This window comes from Gnatocerus cornutus, chromosome 1, assembly GCF_029298725.1.
Source record: "Gnatocerus cornutus isolate USDA-ARS CGAHR chromosome 1, icGnaCorn1.1, whole genome shotgun sequence".
NCBI classification, from domain to species: Eukaryota; Metazoa; Arthropoda; class Insecta; order Coleoptera; family Tenebrionidae; genus Gnatocerus; species Gnatocerus cornutus.
The window spans coordinates 25,053,638-25,074,342 of NC_142233.1; the positions used below are offsets into that span (position 1 = coordinate 25,053,638).

At 33.9% G+C, this 20,705-nt stretch overlaps 1 protein-coding gene across 2 annotated transcripts in view; it reads right to left on the reverse strand.

The window, feature by feature from the left end:
* The window catches only part of LOC148180962 (neurotrimin-like), a 117,996-nt gene that overhangs the window by 29,585 nt on the left and 67,706 nt on the right, over positions 1-20,705 (reverse strand). For both annotated transcript variants that reach the window (XM_088032445.1, XM_088032439.1), the window contains exons 3-4: positions 17,048-17,258; positions 7,665-7,792 (exon numbers count right to left, since the gene is read on the reverse strand). In XM_088032445.1, the coding sequence (XP_087888571.1) occupies positions 7,665-7,792; positions 17,048-17,258 (339 nt within the window). The remainder of the gene's footprint in view (positions 1-7,664; positions 7,793-17,047; positions 17,259-20,705) is intronic.

Below are 20,705 nucleotides of genomic sequence, written 5' to 3' on the forward strand. Positions count from 1 at the left end.
TTAAAACAAAAAAATTATGACGGTTATTTTCATCGTGTCTCAGTATTGATGCTGGAAATATGAGAAGCTTCCTCATATTCCTCTTTTGTTCTGAGCTTTCTAAACACAACAATAGAGTTCTTATCTTATAATTGTTATTTATTCGTCAATTAGACCTTGCCTCTTGTCGAAATTACCATTGTATACAACCCGGCAGCATATTTCGTCTTCGAGAATAAGTCTGGAGGGTGGTTTTATCTTACATTGTTGAGAGGCAATCCATATCTATGATTAATGGCATCTTGCAACATGAAACGGTGCTTTACATCTCACTAGGGACGAGCTGATATTTTACATCGCTGAGAAATTTGTGATAAAGTGTTACTTCGCCGTTTTCTTTCCGTTTACATTTCCTGTAGATTTTTACAGAAATGTACTAAACACCCGACACAATCGAGACCTTAATTTCGCGAAACTGTTCGAGGGAGAGCACTTTAAAAATGCACTAAAACACGCTGAAGTGATTGAATGTTTACAGAAATCACAACTGGCAGTAAATAGAGATTGGAGTGAAGCACAAATTGCGTTTTCCTTTCAATACCTTTAAAAACCTAATAATATAATAATTAAAAGTTCTCTCAAATGTGCACTTACTTCTATCGTTGAACAATTTGAACTAGTGATAAAAGAGAAAATTTTATTCGAATGGGGCATCAAACTTAGAAATTTTTTTATTTATGGTTACAGCGTCTTAATTTCTTAATGGAAAAAATGAAACCACTCTGAAAATTAAAAAAAGCAACAAATGGAGAGTGAATCTTTTTCACAGGAAAACAATATATTATAAACCACAAGAAAAAACTTTTCTGACTCTCGCTTTCTAAATTTCCTCGATCGTTGGAATCCCGGGAATTAATAACAATAACGCTTGGACCAGAAAAGCTCTCTTCCTTGGGTATATAATTACTATTCATGTGTATCCGGCTTTTTATTATTCAGAACAATTGCAATAGTTTGGGTGCGACGTTTTTGGGTGTGTATTTTAAGTTATAAGTTCACGTGATGAAAAATGGCATGAAATAACGTTCTATCATCATTACATTGTACACACGTAATCGGTGAGGCTTCTCCATTAATTTTTCATTCCGTGGAGTTAAAGTATTAAGCCGTGTATGACATGCATCCACCCCCCGAATGAAAAATTAAAATGGCAGAAATAATCCATCGTAAAAAATGTGACAGAAATTGTAAAGTAATCGCCCTATTGAGCTGCTTTCGTTATTTATCTTTTTTCCTGTTTTTTCCTAATTCACTTAACCACCGAAGACTCTTTTCATGGTTGTTTTATAAGTAAACTGACGCGGAATGACAGTTTTCCAATAAAATTTGCTGCCACGATGCGAATCATCTACAAAATTACGACAAGCACGAAATGTATAAGCAGCGACAGACTCACACCCTGCGTTTCCGGTAAATCCAGGATTACATGTTTAAAAATTGGGAATTTTGTCGACGAGAGTGATTGACAGTTATTTACGTTGGCAGCATTGAGAGTTTGTGTTTTTAGATGACGGTAGAGTCTTGATTGATCGTTTCAAAGTCTCGGTTAAAAATCGCCAAGGATCTGTCAAAAACGTTGAAGAGGAAAAAGATCTTAGTGGTCTTGTTTTTTCAGAAGGCTTCCGGCTCTGCTTTCCGGTCGAAGCGAAAGCACGGCTTGGAGAAATTTATTAACGACGTTTTTGTTTAATAGTAGGCAACTTGTTATCCGCTTCTAATCACCCAAAAACCAATTATCTTCTCTCCGGTTCTGGTTTAAAATTGCTTCATAATGTATTAAAAAATATACGACCAGCACTGATGTAATTAACAAATTAATGAAAATTAAAAAGAAAGATTTTACACTTGTAATTTATCTGCAACCGTTATGAAAGTTTTTTCTTGCAGATAAGTAAGTATACTTATTAGTTTTATGAATTGCAAATAAAATTTTCAGAAATGTTTCGAAAGTTTACGATTTAGTTCTCTAGAGAAATCGGCTGTCGATGCGATATCGATTCTCTTAGAAATGTACAAACCTTCAATTCGCATTTCCACTTGAAGAAAGCCGTCTCGTAAAAAGACCAGCTTTATATAAAAAGACACACAGCCGAAAAGTGCAAAATATTGCAGTAAAGACGAAGTACGTAACAAATTCGGTTAAATCGATGAGATTTGCTGTAGCATTTTATAGATTTGAGATTCAAGATATATTCAGAATAATACTTTTTTAAATTTGTAATTTTTGGTCAAAGATTAACAACCTTAATTGACTCAAACTTAAAGTTAACTTAATGTAATGGTTGCCATTGTTGTTATTATTTTCTAACACCCTGTATTTCACAGTTCGCTTTGCAAAGGCAGAATTTTGTAAAGGGTTGGTAAAAGTTTACCTAAACTTTCATGTTTCCCATGTTTTCCGCTTGGTCTGTTACTATCATTCACATTAATAAGCAAGTTTCCGACAGTAATGTATGTTTAGTTCCCTTTTAAGCTTTATTTTCACTCAAAAATGTGTGAAAACACATCAAACGGTCGTCTAGTTTTTCAGAGTCAAAAGTTAGAATCATTGATATGAACAATAATTATTTTCCCTATTATAAATGATTTTTGTCTTCTTTAAAAAGTTATACCGACCGGTTTAAAAAGGGTAACAAAATAAAAAAAGAAATTATTTTGAATTATTTACTATAGATTAATAAACAGTTAACGAATTTTTCCTAATTTGTATTTTAAACATTCCCAAGTTACTATAGAAACAAAGCTATTCTAACATCCGTAATGGATATTCTAGCACTGAAAACGAATGCGAAAATAGCGAAAATAGCTCTGTTACAAGAACAAATTAGGAAAAATAATATAAAAACCTCGTTCATAAGGCCATTTAGGCACTCATCCGTTATAAAACGAGCGGCAAAGCCGCTCGTTTTATAAACTTGGATTCGTGCCTAAAAAATTGCCTTATGAAACTCGGTGTTTTAATATACTATTATTTACAAAAATACATTTTCCTACATTTTCATTAAGTATATGTTTTTTATAATAGTATATTATGAAACGCGTTTCATAATGAACATTTTGCCGCACGGACGTTTTTAGGACAACACGACGAGCGCAGCGAGGAGTGTCATAAAGTAGTAAGTGCGGCAAAATGTTCATTATGAACAAGTATCATACGCTATTTTTTCTATTTCGCCTTATTTTAAACGAAAAACTTGATTTCGAAATCTAGGGAATTTTAGGGTAGTTGGCATTTGCAAAATGTTCGGGAAAAAAAATTCGATGTAGCCAAATCCAATTTCAGGTGTGACAGGTGTAACGTTTTGAGGTTACCAGAGCGCAAGGGGGGTAAGAGAGCGAAGATGTTGATCATGATCATGATGGTTCTCTTGCATCCAAAGAGTTTTTCTCCGATGAATTATTAAGCCAAGTACAACAAGAAATAATAGTGTATTGATCGATTTATCATGGTTTATCAAAACCAAAATCTAAATTGTCAACGTTTGTTTGCTGCAAACCTAAGAAAAATATTTGTTCCTGGAAATATTGGCACGGGATTGGTCCATTACGACACCAAAATAAGCTCAAACGCGTATCGAAATATCTTCATTATGAACGCGAAATAGAAAAAAAACTATTTTAAAACTTTTTAATTAATTTTGATTTGACAACTTATTGCCTAGTATATCAATGGTTACGCTGAATGTTCGAGTGGTTATTATGGCTAAAGTTGTGCCTAATTGTTGACTTGACTTGATAAACGTAAGAACTGTTACAATAGCACCAAATTATTTCTGATAAATGTTCCAGTTTCTTTGAGCTGTTGCCACAAAATAAAATTCCAATTGTAAATTTCGGTTGACATTAAAACAGTTAATCCTTTTTTCTCATTTTTGCGGCAATTTTGAAAAAGCTTCTATGTATGTACTTACACCCTGCAAATCTAAAACTGAAGAAAAAAAGTTCTCCAAAATTGAGAGCAAAGCCACTACAGTCAAGTTTGTCAAGTTTAGAACTTCTCATACCGTTTTTGTAATTTGACAAGCCTGGACGGATTTGAGTTTAAGGTATGTATATAAATTATACAGGCTGTCTCAGAAGTTGTACACTTTTGTTACTTAGGAAACTTCACTTCTAGAATAAGCTGTCGGGATTGGTTGTTAATTTTTTATTCTTTCTCGAATACTATTAAACTTAGTCAATTTTTGTTTTAAAATTTACCATCTGTATTGGTGTCGGCACCCTCCCTTGCTCTTTGGAGCGCCAGATCTGGGACACCTGTATGTAGTGTTCAATAATTTCTTAGGAAACTTTGATTTTGAACAATAAAATGTTACAGCAACCTTTTCGAGTGTCTTGGTCAGAAATATTAAATGTTTCGGCCTAAAAGTCGAATTTCTAAATACATAACTCAATACGTTAAAGTTTTAAAGTATGCCAACAAGCTGTAGAACATCAAAAAAAAAGTTTATTTTTTTAATGTTTAGATTGAGCTTCAGAGTGCCTTTGAATCTGGCTGCAATCATTAATACCATTCAAAATTAACAGGAGGAGGCTTAATTGCGTTCATTCTGTATAGTTCAATGCAGTTTAAACTATTTCAATAATCTGACTTTTGACCATAAAACATCCAGAGAACACTCACCAACTTTTTATGGTAAATTCTATTAAAATGTCAAGTCCAGATAGGGCACAAGCATACTAAAATAACCATTCCGTTTTACACAGGAAACTTTATAGCACGTATAGCAACGATTTTAACCAACCACATGTCCAAACTATTTACACAGATTTAATAACTTCGATGACTTTCCTGAAGGCCAGCAAGAACACCAAAGATTGTTAGATCAAAGATATAAAGTGAAGTTCAAGATTCGATGCGGATACATTGACTGTCCATTCAACACAGGATGCTTTAGCTTCAGTGTCCTTCAAGAAGGAACATTTGAAAACAGAAGGCCGGAGAAAAGACAATATTATTCTGTTATTCAGCGTTCTGTAAATACATAAGATCTCGTGTCGAGGTGTTAGAACAAAATAAAGCAACGTTGATCAAAAGAAGTCGTATTAAGTACGAAAGATTTTTCACAATCCTACCGAGAGATAAAAGAATTTTTTATTATTGACGGATTAAATTCCAAGGGCAATTCAAACAATATTTTTCCACCCCGTCTCCATTAGATTTTGGCTGTATCTTTACATAACTAATTTATTTTGTACACAGGCCAAACATTTTTGCAAATTAAAAAATCTCTTCTAGTGGTCTCTCTCATAGTAAAATATAAAAGATGCTTTTTGTAAGAAGGCTAACATATATAGATAATAATTAATTTAAGAAAAATTGTTTCTCTAATGACACAGCACCACCGGATTGTGACTAAATCTAATAAAGGAGCGTCTAAACCAAAACAACATACGACAACCTTTATTGTGCTTCTGTTGCAAGTTTCTTGAACTGTCCCTGAAAGTTCCAGTAAATTGCTACTTGTTTTACCAATACAATCAACCGCAGCAACAAAACAACAAAAACATTTCAAGAAACATTGGTACAACAAAATCACAAACATTGCTTATGTTACTTTGTTGTGGACGCTCCCTTTATTATGATCATTTCCATTGTTTCAACTATTGGAAAAACGCGAAATCACTTAGACGCCATCAATCTTCAGATGATCCTTATACTGATTACAAAAACGTTCCTAGAAAGTCTAGCTTAACTTTAAATAAAATCTCAGCTGTTCATTTTTTGGTATTTTAAAAGTACATCGAGCTGTGCCTACCGACTTATATAAAAAATGATGACCAATTTCTTAAGTAATTACTGTACAGGGATTGGCAACACTCGTGAGAATTCCTAAAATTGTCTTTAGTTTTATTATTTTTAATGATAAAAACTTTAAAACATGCACACGCTTACAGTTAACAGCTTTACAATCTGAGGGAAAAATTTGATTTTCGTACAATCGTACTTTTTGAAATGGATGCTCAAAAAGAGTGTGGTGATTCGTTGCAACAAATTGCGCTTATTAAGAGAAAAAAGTTTTAGTAAAATTATTTTTGTTCTCGAGAGAAAATTATACAAAAATTTGAATAAATTCGCATTGGCGCCACTAATTTAAAAGTAAAAAAAAATCAAGCTGTTGGTTGCTTAGGAAACAAGTCATTTCAAGCGGATTTTTTGCCAGTGGTGTAGAAAGTACGTGGGTTGGGGTTAATACTTTGTCAGTTTTTGATTTAAAAATTGGTTTCGTATACTTCATACTCCTTCTGGAATAGCGCAGAACTGTTATGTACATTATGTACATGCATTTCAAAAACACTCTGTATAAAGTCGACAATTTGATTGTCATCTTAATTTCTACATTACATTCTTTTAGAGCCAAGTGCGAAAATGTGATTGATACAAATGTGCGTAAAAGTGATAAAAAAAGTGCGTAAAATTAGGTCATCGTGCCAGGAATTGAAATTGTAAGATAGCACTCGTTTGGTATTCCTATTTATAGAATGACTTTTATTAGTTTTCAGGCATATTCCCGCCCATATGATATTTAAAATTCGAACCGTTGAATCTGAATTTTCGTGATTGAAATTCTGTCAGGTAAATTTTCGATTTTAATACAATTGTCAGGACTGTCACTTAAAGTAATAATCGTTAAATTTTACATTTCACTGCGATTGTGGAAACAATCTTGTTTCCAATAATGTAAAATAGGTGTTATGAAAACGTTACCACAAGTTGTCGGACTTGTACATAATTTTTTTGTACTTCAAATACTGGTATCGACATATTGAAAGATTTTCGCTTTTTTATTTCATTTGTGTTTGGTTAACAATATCCAGTTCCACAAAGCCCCATCCCTTTAGCTTTTTCGCTTTATTACTCTTATCATGCAGTGAGTGTATAATGAAAGCGTTGGAAAAATCCTCTAATACTGAACAAAAACAACCCGAAAATAAACACAAGAGAATTAAAACAGAGCATAGGTACGTATATCGTTATATTCTGGTGTTTATGATGTAACAGGAATCATTATTTAAAACCATAATTAGAGTAAGATGAACCTAGCACAGCAGATTTCAAAATTAATGACGTCGTCTAGAATATGCGGCTTAATCCTGTATCAAAAATGAAATAGCTAGCGTGGATTATTTTCAGACATTACATGACAAAGAAACCAAGATAGTATACAGAGATTCACTTCAAACTTCTCTATTCCAACATAGGAACGTGTGCGGGAACAGTCTGCAAATAGAAATTTCAAGCTGTTCTCAAAGGTTCTCAAGTTATCAGGTTTTTATGTAGGTAGGTATATCTACATACATGTAGTAAAACTCCAGATAGTTGAGCAAAAGTTGAGCTAAATAAAAAGAAAATCGTTACTCACACAAGGCAACAAATAACCCGAAAAGTGTGCTTATGGGGTTACATACTATTGACACATTTTTATTTCTGGGTCGAAATAAAAAAAGTTTACTAAAACATTCAGTATAAAGAGATGATTACTGGATAAGCTACATATTTTATACACAGTACAGCAAACAAACACTGAAACCAACCTACACAACCCCAACAGCTGGCAAATATTTGGTATCATTTTAACCAGTATAACGTTCTAAAAAGGTTTGCTAACATTACTTGTACTTACTTCTAAGTTGTGCGTCCAGTAGATCGTGGGCGGTGGCTCCGGGCTGTGTTTCACTATACAGGTCAGATTCATTGTACTCCCCTTGTTGATGTACATTTCCGGACCGCCAAGGAGGGTTGTAATGGGTTCTGAAACAAAAGCCCTACATGCACATGTGTGTACAGGACATTTCGAAAGATTATGTCGCCGACAAGGAACAACGACGACTTCCGTTTTATCTCATTGCATTAATCACAAGATCTACGCCATTTCGAGAGTGCAAAATTGTGAAAAGACCTGTTGAAGCGACAAGAAAAAAGTTATTATAACCGCATTAAAAAGGGTCAAAATTACTGCAGATAACCGGCTCTCAAGCACACTGTAGATATTCTGTTTTAGTTATTTATTTCTCGCTTTAGAGACAGCTGTAATACATGATGCACATTATATTTTATTTAATTCGCACATTTTTCCAGTGCCAGACACGGAAACAAAAACTCACAAATTGGCCTTAATTAAATTTTTACAGGGACATGACAGGAGTATCTTGCTGTGACGTGTTAATTAGGTCAATTTTTCATACCGAAAAGGGAGAAAATACAGTTAATTTTGTCCGTTTCTGTGGCAGAATTCTACTTCTGATATTGCCAAAATGTTACATGTGCTCTTAATTGCCTCCGGTTTACGGTGCTCCTGATAGCACTTCCATTTCATGAGAGAATAGGCTAGAAAAGTTTATTCTACGCGGAATGTTTTTATTTATTACAGAAAAACGAACTAAAAGCGAATTTAATCTTTACTTGAATCAATGACTTTACTCGAATCATTGACTTTAGAAATAATAAAAATGTTTAGTTTGTTATTTCCGCCAGAGAATCAAACTGAAAAAAATTCTTTACAAAAGGTCTCTTCGACACTACTGAATGCAGGATTCTGATCTTTGAAAAATCTTTATTTATTTATTATTTTATCTTTATTTATCTTTATGCTGTATATGCACGAGACGCCAACTGACACATGCCAACGAGTTATGTACACTATTTTCTATGACCCTCAATTTAAAACAATTAGTCGCGACCATAGTATATTTCTTATTTATTCTAAATGTCATTTCCCTACGACACCATATGAAAGTGACATATAGTTGGCTTAATTTGTTAAGTTGCTAATCCATTTTTGAACAAAATTTCAATTTTATAAAAAAGAAAATAAAAAGGTACAGCGTTGGATTCTTTTATGTGTTTTTATTTCAGAATCACGAAACTTATTGTTAGCAACTTAACGACTTAAGCCGACGATATTCCACACAGTCAAATTGTTGATGTTTTCGTGCTTCCATTTACGAAAGTAAAAGTCACACGTGCATATGAATATATTCGCACAAACCTGTCAGAAACAACCTAACCAATTCATCATACAAAAAAGTGTTTTATGCATTATATCTGTGCAATTAATAAAATATGGCTTTCAAAACCAAAGTTCAGAATATCACGACAGTGTACCAATATTATTTCCAATTAGTTTACACCGTTCTCTTTGAAGACCGAATCATCTCCGGTTGACGATCATAGTTTGTAAATTGACACAACGCACAAACAAGAAGTTAATTGAAAATTATTATTAGACTGCATCCTAATTGAAATCTCACAATAATTAGTTTTCAAATCTCCAGAAAAGTATGTAGTTTAAACTTTCTAAAAAAATTTAAATCAAAATAAAAATCCTATTAGAACGTGTTTGAAAAAGTGGTTAAAAGCTCGCAAATATTTACTTGGGCTTCTTTAAACAACCAAGAAGCGTTGCCGTCGATAAAAGCTTAAAAAAGCACGTCAAAAATGGTAGCACCGAACAAAAAAACAAGAACAATAATGGCCTGGAATCGCACGAAAAGGGTCGAGAGTCAGAACAGATTAATATCTGCAAAGTTGGTATAATTAATGGTAAAGTCCCGACTATTTCTATCGAGTCGCTGAGGTTCCGGTTGCAGAATTAATTTACGACTGCAGGTGAGAGGTTGGGTCAGTTCTGAACTTGGTTATGCACTTCCTGTTGCATGTTGCTCGTATCATAACAGAAGCACCGGATCAGGAATTATTAGGACAGACGCAAACAATTTACAAAATGAATAAAGTTGGATGTGACAAGTTGGGAATTTATATCTAGGATACAAAGCGGTTTTTAAATTAAAGTTTTAATTCAGGAATTTAAAAGTTGTAAAGCGCCTTTATTCAAATGACTTTTTAATACTTTTGGCCTTATTGCACGTAATTCCATCAAGTTGTTACAGAATTATTTAAAACTGAAAGAATAATATTTATGGATTGAAAGCACAACATTAGTTGCGGTAGCGCAAAGTTGCGTTCATGCAGTTTGTAAATTTGATTCGGATTGCTGCAACACAACTTAAAAGTCGTCTTCTAAGGTAACAACATACAATTACCGTCCAAAGCACGTAACTGTGTCTTATAAAATCTTCTCTAAGGTGCGATTTGTGCAGTTTTCAAGAGCATTTCTAAAAAGGTTTATTTCCTGATATATATCTAAATAGGTTTATTTCCTGATATATGATTTAGTGCACTCTTTACGATCTCAATGTAATAATTAGGAATAAAAAAGTATTTCAGTAAATTTTATTCTATTTTTTCCTTACGCACTTATACTAAGAATTCAATAAAGTTAATTGAAATGCCGAAGGAAAAGACGGCATTTGCTGGTGAGACGTAGAATCTTTACAGTGTGAGTTTTGTATAAAACTTTTTGATCAATACACGTTCCCCACGTTCATGTGTGCAACGAAAAAGTGTGATTTACAATTCAAGAAGCGAAACATAATATTATTGCCTGGCGCATCCACCATTCTACCATTAGCACATTAATAATCATAAATCATAGATCTTTCTTTTTAGAGTGGACAAACTTTCAAACTCATTTCTAAGCCTCTGCAATAAAAGATTAACAAACTTCTTTAAATCTCATTCTTGCTCTGTTATGGAATCTTTTCAAGCCTCCGCCACTGGCGACCTTATACTTTAAGTCAATTCAATTGTAGCAACTGGATCGTAATTCAGCTCCAACGTTGTTATTCGGTTTAATTCCAGACAATAACGTCGTTAGCGGCGGTTCCGAAGCTACAACCAGCATGTAATGCGCCTGTTTGTTCTTAAACCGAATCTAAAACTTGTACAAATAGTAAAATCTCCGTAAATCCGAAGAAATAGTAGCACGATTATTCCAGACACACGAACAGATTTTTTACAAGAATCCAACATAAACCCAATCTCAAGTTGCATTGTTATGGAAATTATTTTAATAAAAGCTTGGCTGGAAATTCTTTCAGAGTTTAGTGAAACGTCATATTTTTGTAAAGCCACGTTGTCTAATGGGATTTTCGGGAAATTCGTCTGAATTTTCAAGAGAATTTTTAAAAGCTCTCTTGTTGCTTGTGATTTTTTAATTGGATTTTTCATGAGACTGAGTTTTCTTACGACGCACTTAATCAGCTACAGGAACAATACAGCTTTTAAAACAAATGTCTCGGATCGCTACATAATGTACGAACATTCAATTTAATTCGACATTAAACGACATCTGCGCCAAAGTAAATCTAAAGTTCTTTAAAGTCACCATAAAATGTGTATTATCTGCGTCTACCAGTTGTCGGTCATGGCTTTAAGCCAACTGATTTTAGAATAGCCGCATGAAGCAGTACACAAATATGAAAATCCCTCGACTTCAATTGACAAGAAAAGCCTCGCTCAGGAATACGAATACGCGCAATGTTTACACAAATAGATGTCCACAGCACCGATTTCCTGTATCCTTTTGAACCGTTTGCCAAAATAAAAAACATGTCGACTCCCAACAAAGACGAGCTTTTGCGAAGCTATAAAATACCTCATAAAAATTTTCGAATAAAATTCGCCTGAAACATATCCAGACACGTTTATTATATGATATTAGATTTCAAGAGTTGAATTGTTGCAATAATCCCAAAGTCTTCTGGAACGCGTTCAAATCGAAAGGTCAACGCGCACATAAAAGAAACAATTTATCAATTCGCTGCCAGAATTAGTGTTATTTTAAAAGAGAAAAAAAGCGAGCTCCAATTAACTGAGTCTTGAGTATTAACGAGACGCTTTTACGCGACCGCCAATTCATTAAAAGACGTCCTTTATTCCGTTCTTTTAATTTTATACTTTTTTGTTCCAGCCACTATCGTCGTTTGTACGTTAATTAAAAAGTGCAAATTGCATTTATATTTCGGCTTTCAGCACTCAAATCAGGTTAACTTCGCCGCTTTTGGTGCAGTAAACGATTAAAATAGAATTGGGATATCTTCGAAAGGTAAAAACATTGATTAAAAATTCAGATCATTCAGACGAATTTAGTTGGAGGAAAACGACAGGTGGAAATTTAGCCAAAGTAAAGTGTCACATTCATTTAGTATCTTTTGAGCTTCTCAACAGAGATTATTAGACGGTTGATATTGTAAAGTCAATTTTCAGCATGTGTTGTTAATATTTCCCGAGGTCCTAAAGATTGAAGGAAATTAGAAAGTAAGGCCTCGAAAAGTGGTTTATATACGAGTATTTACTTTTTAACTACTAGCACATTTACGTCTACAAAAATAGGTTTATTTTTGACATAATACATGGTGTAATTAATTGCTCAGTTTAGAAATAGACGTTAAAATGACATTTTCCAAATTAATAGTAAAAAAATGTAATATGAAACTGCAGTCTTCTATTTGTCTTAAAGTTCTCGGTTTTATAGGGGGAACATAAAACTTGGCTACAATTCGTTACTACAGGTCACAACTTTAAACAAAGGAAGTAATGTCCAAATTTAATAATTTAGAAAAAAAAACACTTCCCTGTTACTTTTTTTTTGTAAAATTTAATATGAACCTGCAGTGTAATTTTTGTAATGAAAACAGCTTAAAAAAGGTTGGACTTCCGACAAAGTAAAGTAAATTTCTCGCGTTAGATATAATTTTAATAACAATTTTGAAATTACAAAGTTTACTTTTACAAAGAACTGATCCGAACCGCGTTATCCTTTGTGTCCTCATCAATTTAAGCCATAAATTCCCATTTCCACAACTCATCTCGCAGCCAATTAAACATCAGCTTTACAAAACTACCCATTCCTGCCCTATCAACATCAAAGGTCCGTAAATCAAAATCTACAACACCACCCCTATAATGGTCCCATTTAGATGGCGAAACCATCATTTTCCATAATATCCACGATCCACATATAACGATAAAAACGAATGACTGAAAAAAGTAGACGTAAATTTCTTTAGAACCAGACCTGTAGTTGACACATTACATGTCTGTCTCTCCTTATGTCAATTATACGTTCCGAAAGGCGCATCCGATACAGAATGATAATGCGGTCCTTCAGCATTTTGCTGTCAAACAACGCTCTGCAAAGACACTCTTATTAAATTTCATTGATCGTGTGAAAACTCTCGATTCCCTTTTCGTAACCTTGATCTAGCTCTAAACTGAGACGTGACTTCCCCGAGTTGTAGCATCTTGGCTGCGGGTTAACATGTCTCGGACGAAATTAATTCTTGGGAAAGTTACGAGAAATCCCACACGGAAGAAGTGTTTGAACTATATCACAAATATACCAAAGAGTCGATACGAAAAACTTGAGTTGCTAGCGTGGCTATTCATTCTATCAGCCATTAATGATGTTTAGTTCTATGAAAACTTTTGAATATTTTCCAATGCTCTCAACTTCGCTAAAGATATTGAAAAATTTAGAAGATCAATATAGAAGTAAGCGTAGTGTTTGCTATAAAATACTGCTTACAAATGCATCAAGCTTGTTGCTTGGGAAAATGGGCCTCCAGTCGCAAGCTTTTATGTGCCCCAGCTCGTACAAAAGCATCTCCTCAGTTTGTTTGGTGTGAAGAAAGCTACAATAAGTGTTAATCCCAAAAGCAAGGACTATCGAATAATCTCAGTGTTGTTGCAAAGTTAATTTACCTGTTGTATTTCACTTTTAATAAGAAATCTCGTACCTAATATCTCTCGTGTTAAAAATTTGTATTCATCGAAAGTTCCATCATTCCGCGGCAGCTGCAGCCACCTTACGTAAGACGCATTAATCGCAACCTTATTCTAAGTGAAGGCAATTTAGAGAGTAACTTTGATTTATCGTTCTCCCAAATGGGGAATCGCGAAAATAACTGCTCAAACGTTTGCCCTATTCCAATACCTATCATTTTAATTTGCATGCTAATTCAGCCACGCCGCAGAAACATTATCGCCAAGAATCATCGAATTGGGAGAAGAACGTGCTCTGATTAAGAAGAATACAACTCTTTTACTTGTAAATTTTTCAAGAAAAGTGGCCGTTTTGTAAATTCTTCCAGCAGTCTATTTGTATCGTTACAATCTATTAAACTACCACTTCTGGCACAGACTACCCGCGTCATTACGTCAAAATGCCTAGCTCGCTAACCATTACCATCAACTGTTCAGAAGCGACATTATGTTCACCGGAAACGGGTTTATTAAGCGAGTAGAAATGGGTTCACTTTATCCCCTCCATTCTTTGGCACGCCCTCCCGTCCTCGTGACTAAGGAGATAGATTATGAGTGGCAGAAGATAATTTATAAAAAGGCAATAAAGAGTTGAGTTGGTGGAAACTGGGTGGCCATGTGATAAACTGTTGTGCTCATTTAAAATGTTTTCAGGATTTCTTAGCAAGTCTTTTTGTTAAATTGCCGCGTAATTTGATCATTTGGGTTTTATTATGTGTCTATATTCGTAGGTTTTTATTATCTTACTAGTCACAACCTGGTTTTGTTCGAAGAAAAGTTTTTCTGTGAGAATTCAACTCACCATAGATTCGACCAATCAGAGACATTTGTTTTTTCAAATAAACCAATCACAGCAGACTTTTTTTGGAAATTTCACTCGTGACATTGTATATGTGTATAAGTGAAATGTTATAAGAAAAATCCTCGACGAGAGCGAAGCGAGCGAATTGCTACAGTTTTTGAACATGAACCGTAAAGCTACAAAAAAAGATAAATCTCAAAAAAGCTCAGCAACTCTATTCTAAGCTAATTGTAAGTAAAGATGTTTCCATTTTTTTTCGGTTTTCTATAAGATTTTGAATTCGCTTTATCACAACAGAGCCTTCATCCATCCACTTATCCATTTATCCAAAATATTGCTATTACGTAAAAAAATTACATGTTTTTTTTTGTTCTGAATTTACAAAACTGCCATTTTCGATTCTTTAAACATTTCAGCAATTTACACATTCACAGCTTTTCCCGATATCCCCGGTTTACGGCAAGGTATGAGTTCTGGGACACCTGTATTACCTACCGTCGTCAAGCGTATGACCGATTATTAATACGTTGGTATCTAAGGAAATTAAAGAAACTGCATGATTGGCCCTAAGAATGATGTATTATACATATAATTTTAATGAATACCACTCAAGCATAGAAAATAATCAAAAATACTAACTCGTGATATTACAACCGAATATTTTGCAACAAACTATTTGATGCACTTAATGTTAGCTGTATCTACGAAGAGCCTTCATTACACCTAACGTTCGAACAAACCTTTAAAAATTAAAACCACTTATGTTGGGTGCTCCATCTACATTTAAGCCCATGTTAGCTTTAACTATTTCATGATTTCTCATAAATACATGATAATGAGTTTTCGGTAACTGCTCCTTTCGACGTCATTAGGTTCCACATGTCTCAGTGGGAATTCGAGTCCGTTAAAAGTGGTTGGCAGTTAACGCAATTCCGTCGCTTTTCTTTTCCTTGATTGCCCATAATTTAGGAAAATCCTCTCAGCATGTGAGCGTTTTTCACCATCGTAACCTCTACCAAACGTGTGTTTCGTATCACTCCGGAAAGGATTTACTTGTTTCGCTCTTGTGTGTAGTGTATGAATAATTGAGACATCTAGTTTGGAAGGAAATAATCATGGGAAAAATTGAATTGAGACTGCAAACGTCTGATTAAATTTGCCTCGAGTACGCCATTCAATCCAACAGGAATGTGTGGGAAGATAAGGAGTTAACGGAATAGAAGATGTCGCGAGGTACGAAGGAACCAGATAGCATAATGGACTGTGGTAATGAGTAGTATCAAAGATTCAATTTAAGTTTACTGTGCATAGAACAACGGAAAAAACTAGACAAAGCCGTTGGATTCGACCAGTGGAATTTTAATTCAATCCCTTTAGATTAGAAGTGCTTAAAAGGGCATCCTGACTCAGCGAAACGTTATTTCTAGCCAATACCACCTTTACTTCAATTAAGGAAGCTATTATTACACTGTTTCCTCCAAAACCGGAACTCTAAAGAAAATTCCAAGTAAGAGAAACTTGAATCCGCCTGAATTAATTAAAACTTTGATGCTAGAAGCTTGTGATTATTGGGAAATGCACGAAATATAGTCAGTGCATCGACTTCTTGTGGACGCCTGACAACTTTAGATAAACCGGAACTGAAAGGATTACGACGAGAAAAACTTCCAGCGACCCGGATCTATATAAATAACAATTATCTTCCAGCTAAAATATATCTCGTCGTTGCTTAAATTGGGCAATAAAACTTCAACGAAACTCGCGCGATATGCCTCGTGTCGCATATAGGTAAAAGTGTACATTTTTCACGGAGAGTATTGCCTAACGCACCCATATTTTTATGCAATGTCTATTTATCATTGATATTAAAATTCACGGAAATGATAATGTTCCATTTCCCGAGCGTTCCCGTTGCCGGGAAGTAAATATTTCTCTAGAATGAGAAAGAACTTTTGACGAAAATTTTAACCTTTCAAAACACACCATCTTATCATTATTAAAATTAATAATAAATCATACTGTTAAAACAATTTCAAGCCTACTTTTCAGGAGGCGGTGAATGATGAACTTTAAACAAAAAAAATTAAATTAGTAACGTTTTCGAAGTTTGCTGCGTCGGCGAACCGTAAAGCGATTGACTTCCTCTCTCATTGGGACGTAAAGCTTGTCTCATTATTTAAAATATTTTATTATCGAGAATTTTCTTCCAGTTTTTACTATAAACTTAAAAGTCACTCTAAAAAATTAAAATCTATAGACTGCCACAACTTTCAAACATAAATGTAAATTCCCCTCTGTCATTATTGCACATCAGACGTGCAAATCCGCCTCCACATCCATTTCTAATTATGATAAATCTGTAAGCTCGCAAATTCATCTACTGCAATTTCACAAATTGACCTCCCACCGTCCCCTATTGCAACTTGCAAACGACGGCCATTTGTTCGCTCTCGAAACTTCATTAAATTTCCTTAGAGAGGTCAAACCGGACTTCTATCTAGATTATACAAGTAGTTATAACAATGAAGAGTTGAACTTACCTACGACGGACAGGGACATGGAAAATCCTATCGGTGGCGTCGTACCAACTTGACATTCGTAAATACCACTATCTCTACGCTGTGGATAACGTACTTGAAGCGTCCAATCCTCCGTCATGGGATTATGGATACTTGTGAATCTCTGGTCGGAGGTATACGTTGATCTACCCACCGTGAGAAGATGTAAGTCACGATGACGGATCCACGACACCTGCAAGGGAAATTTTGGTTTTAGATGGTTTTCAGGGTGTTTTTAATAAAGTATATGCTTTAGAGAAAAGTTTAATTTAAGAGATTGAACGCTTGAACGATTTAGAATTAAGTGTAGAAAATTAAAACAAAATGTAGAACATCTGAACAATATAACGACGAAAGCACAGCCTTCGGCTCTACTTGCGTTCACCATACTTCTTCCTTGACACAATTAAAGCAATTTTATATTCCTATTCAAAATATCCAAAATATACAAAATATCCAAAATATCCAAAATAGCTAACAAGTCCAAAAATATAAAAAGGTTTTTATAACATGGAAACCTAGACAATTAACACCGCTGTTAATCTTAAATTATGATTTTTCCTAAATTTAAATTTTTTTAGAACTTTAGTTCAGTTTAGGAAATTTTTTTACATCTTTTTATTAGCCCCAAACAAATTTACTAAACAGAAGAGATTTAATCAATAAAAAATGTAAAAGTTTAAAGAATCCACTCAAAGAAATCGAAAGAATATGAGAAAATCGGATAATCAAAAATCACTGACAGATTTAAAAACCCAAAAACTTCGATAAACTGAAGGATTTCAACATTCTCTAAAATCAGTGTTTAAAGAAGTTAAAAAATCGTAAGTTTTATAACATAAAAAAACAGTGTTAATAGATATTACGAATAGATGGTAAACTAGTTGAGTAACTATTTTATTTCTGTACTGTTATATGTATAGAAATATACGTTATAAATTTAATTTAAACGTTTTATTTGTATTTTTTTTGTGGAAACTCATCCCTTATCACCCAAAATATGAGAGAATATAAGTATAAAGAGCCCGACGTAATAGAAAAATTAATGGCCCCTTCTCATATCTCCCAATAAAAAGCGTATCGATCACACCCCACACGTGATTTTTTTGCCATTAATTATTCTCCAAACCACGAATAAAAAGGCAAAGAAGAGAAAATACCACACGCAGAAAAACGACCATCCCCCATTTTATCTCAGTCGATTAATCGACTTTTATGTGGGTTTTGCAACCGCCGTTTTGTCGAATGAATTCCCAAATAATTTTACATAAACACAATAATAAATCAAAAACAACAAAAATTGAATAAACAAACATACGGTTATGTCGGATCAGCATTGACTCGATAATGGTTGCGGTTGATTTACATCCCAAGCGATCCAAAAACCCAGTTATAATTAATTGGAAGGACGATTCAATTAGCTGGGAAAAGGCGAGAAAAAATGTCTTTTAGGTGTAGAATTTCATATTAATTCAATGGCGAGGGTTCATTAAGATGCTCTATAGGGTGTAATCAGTAATCAGAGATTTTTTTGATGAACCGATGGACTAATTAGTGGGGTTGTGTGTCAGACAGGGCAATCGATAAATCGACATCATGGGTTTGTCACCTAATGGCATTCTGTTAAACCGGAAACTAAATTGTAAATTAATGTAATTCAACACACATGTGGAAATTTATTGATTCAAGCTGTAGACAGATTTTACCCAGAATTGGCATTTCAATTAGGTGCGTATTTACCTCATAGAAACTTTTACACACATTATTTAACTATACAGGCTGTCCCAGAACTCGTGACCCAGAGAAAAAAAAACAGAATTTCAAAACAAAAAACTTTTTAGCTCAAAAAATAATCGAGTTAAGACAAAAAAACGGCAATTTACCATCTGTATTGCTGTCGGCACCCTCCCTTGCTCTATGGGTCATGAGTTCTGGGACAACCTGTATACAGAATGTCCCAGAACTCATGCTTGGCCGAAAACCGGGGATATCGGGAAAAGCTGTGAATGTGTAAATTGCTGAAAAAAATGTTCCAGCTTCAGCAGAAACTGAGAAAAGACATGACAAAGTTGACCAATCACAAGGTAGCTTGTAAATGGTCTGGAGGATACACTCGCGTGTTGCTAAAAGACCAGTTTAAATTCTATGCTTTGAATATTGAATAAACAATCTGGTCCACTGTAAATTTGATTGACGTTAGAATGACAGACTTCAATAAATCGAACTCATATTGAACTTAATGTGCAGAAACGATTCAGCGTACTTGAGAGACTGACTAGAGGATTGAAGACCACTGGTTGACAAGCGTTGAATGACAAGTGACACGGCGGTAGAACAATTGTCACAGTGGAAAGCCTCTAACCTTATTGAATGTCATGTGTAAACTTGTTATTAAAATTTCAAAACAGCTTTTCACCTACCTGAATGTTTTTTGAATAGGAGAAGTTTTATAAATATTGTAGAAAAACTGTAAATATTCAGTTGCAACAGAAAATTTTTGGCACGCCTTAATAGGGACAAAGAAAAATTATCGCCACCTTAAAGTCACTATATTTGATTTTTTTACATGAACCTATTTATTAAACATGTAAATCATGTACCTATGTACTTAATTATGTGTTTTATAGAAAATTTGTAAAATGTCTAATAAAAATAATCTCAAAAAATACAATTAAACACATTCAACGTAAAAGTTTTTAAAAATCGCTTTAATAAGAATTAGTAATTTTTAATTACCAACCAAAAGTTTTCAGTTCAGTTTCAGATAATAACTGTCAATTGTCAATCGTCATCTTATTATTTCGAAAAAAATTTAAACTTTTCTCGCCAAGACAACTTTTTTATTTTGTTGCAATTTTTCTCAAGATTTCCGGATCCGAAAAATTTACTTTTCTGAATTTGTACACAAGCTTAGATTCACGTTAGCTGCATAAAATACAAAAAATTTGTAAGATCATGGAACTTTAAAGAAATCTATTTTTATGTTAGTTTTATACAGGATGTTACTGGTTCTTATCATATTTCGACATTTAGGTTTTAATTGGTATTTTGAATACAGTAATGATTTCCTATAAACTTGTTTCTCTGTTCTATGACAACAAAATTTACAGTTAAAACAGGTGGCCCAGCTATGACAACAAAAAGTGTTTTGTATTGTCTGTTCCGTGCGTATATCTATTGCCAGGTTTGTTAATCAATAAATGACCATTCTGTAATTTCATAGCTATTACATCCATTCATAACACACATAAACACATAAATCAAAATTAATAAATCTAATTTAAGTAGTTTTCAACTATAGAAGTACATCCGTTTCGTTAATGATGCGGTACATGTGTTATACTTTCTGTCAAAATTAATTATTGCTCTATTACTTCATACAAACGAATAGACACATTAATGAATGAAATTGCTTTTAATATTTTATTGACGTTTTAACTGTAAAATCAATACGCGAAAGAATATCAGCTGAGTAAAACCCTGAAGAACGAAAGGGATTGGAAACCGTTGTCACCTAATGGATCCCTGCTCAATTTAAGGAAACTTTAAATAAAAATGATAGGTCTGAAAGCTCTCCCTGACGTGTCATGTTTCATAAATTTTTGCCGCAAAGCTTTTAGGGTAAAAATTCAAATTATAT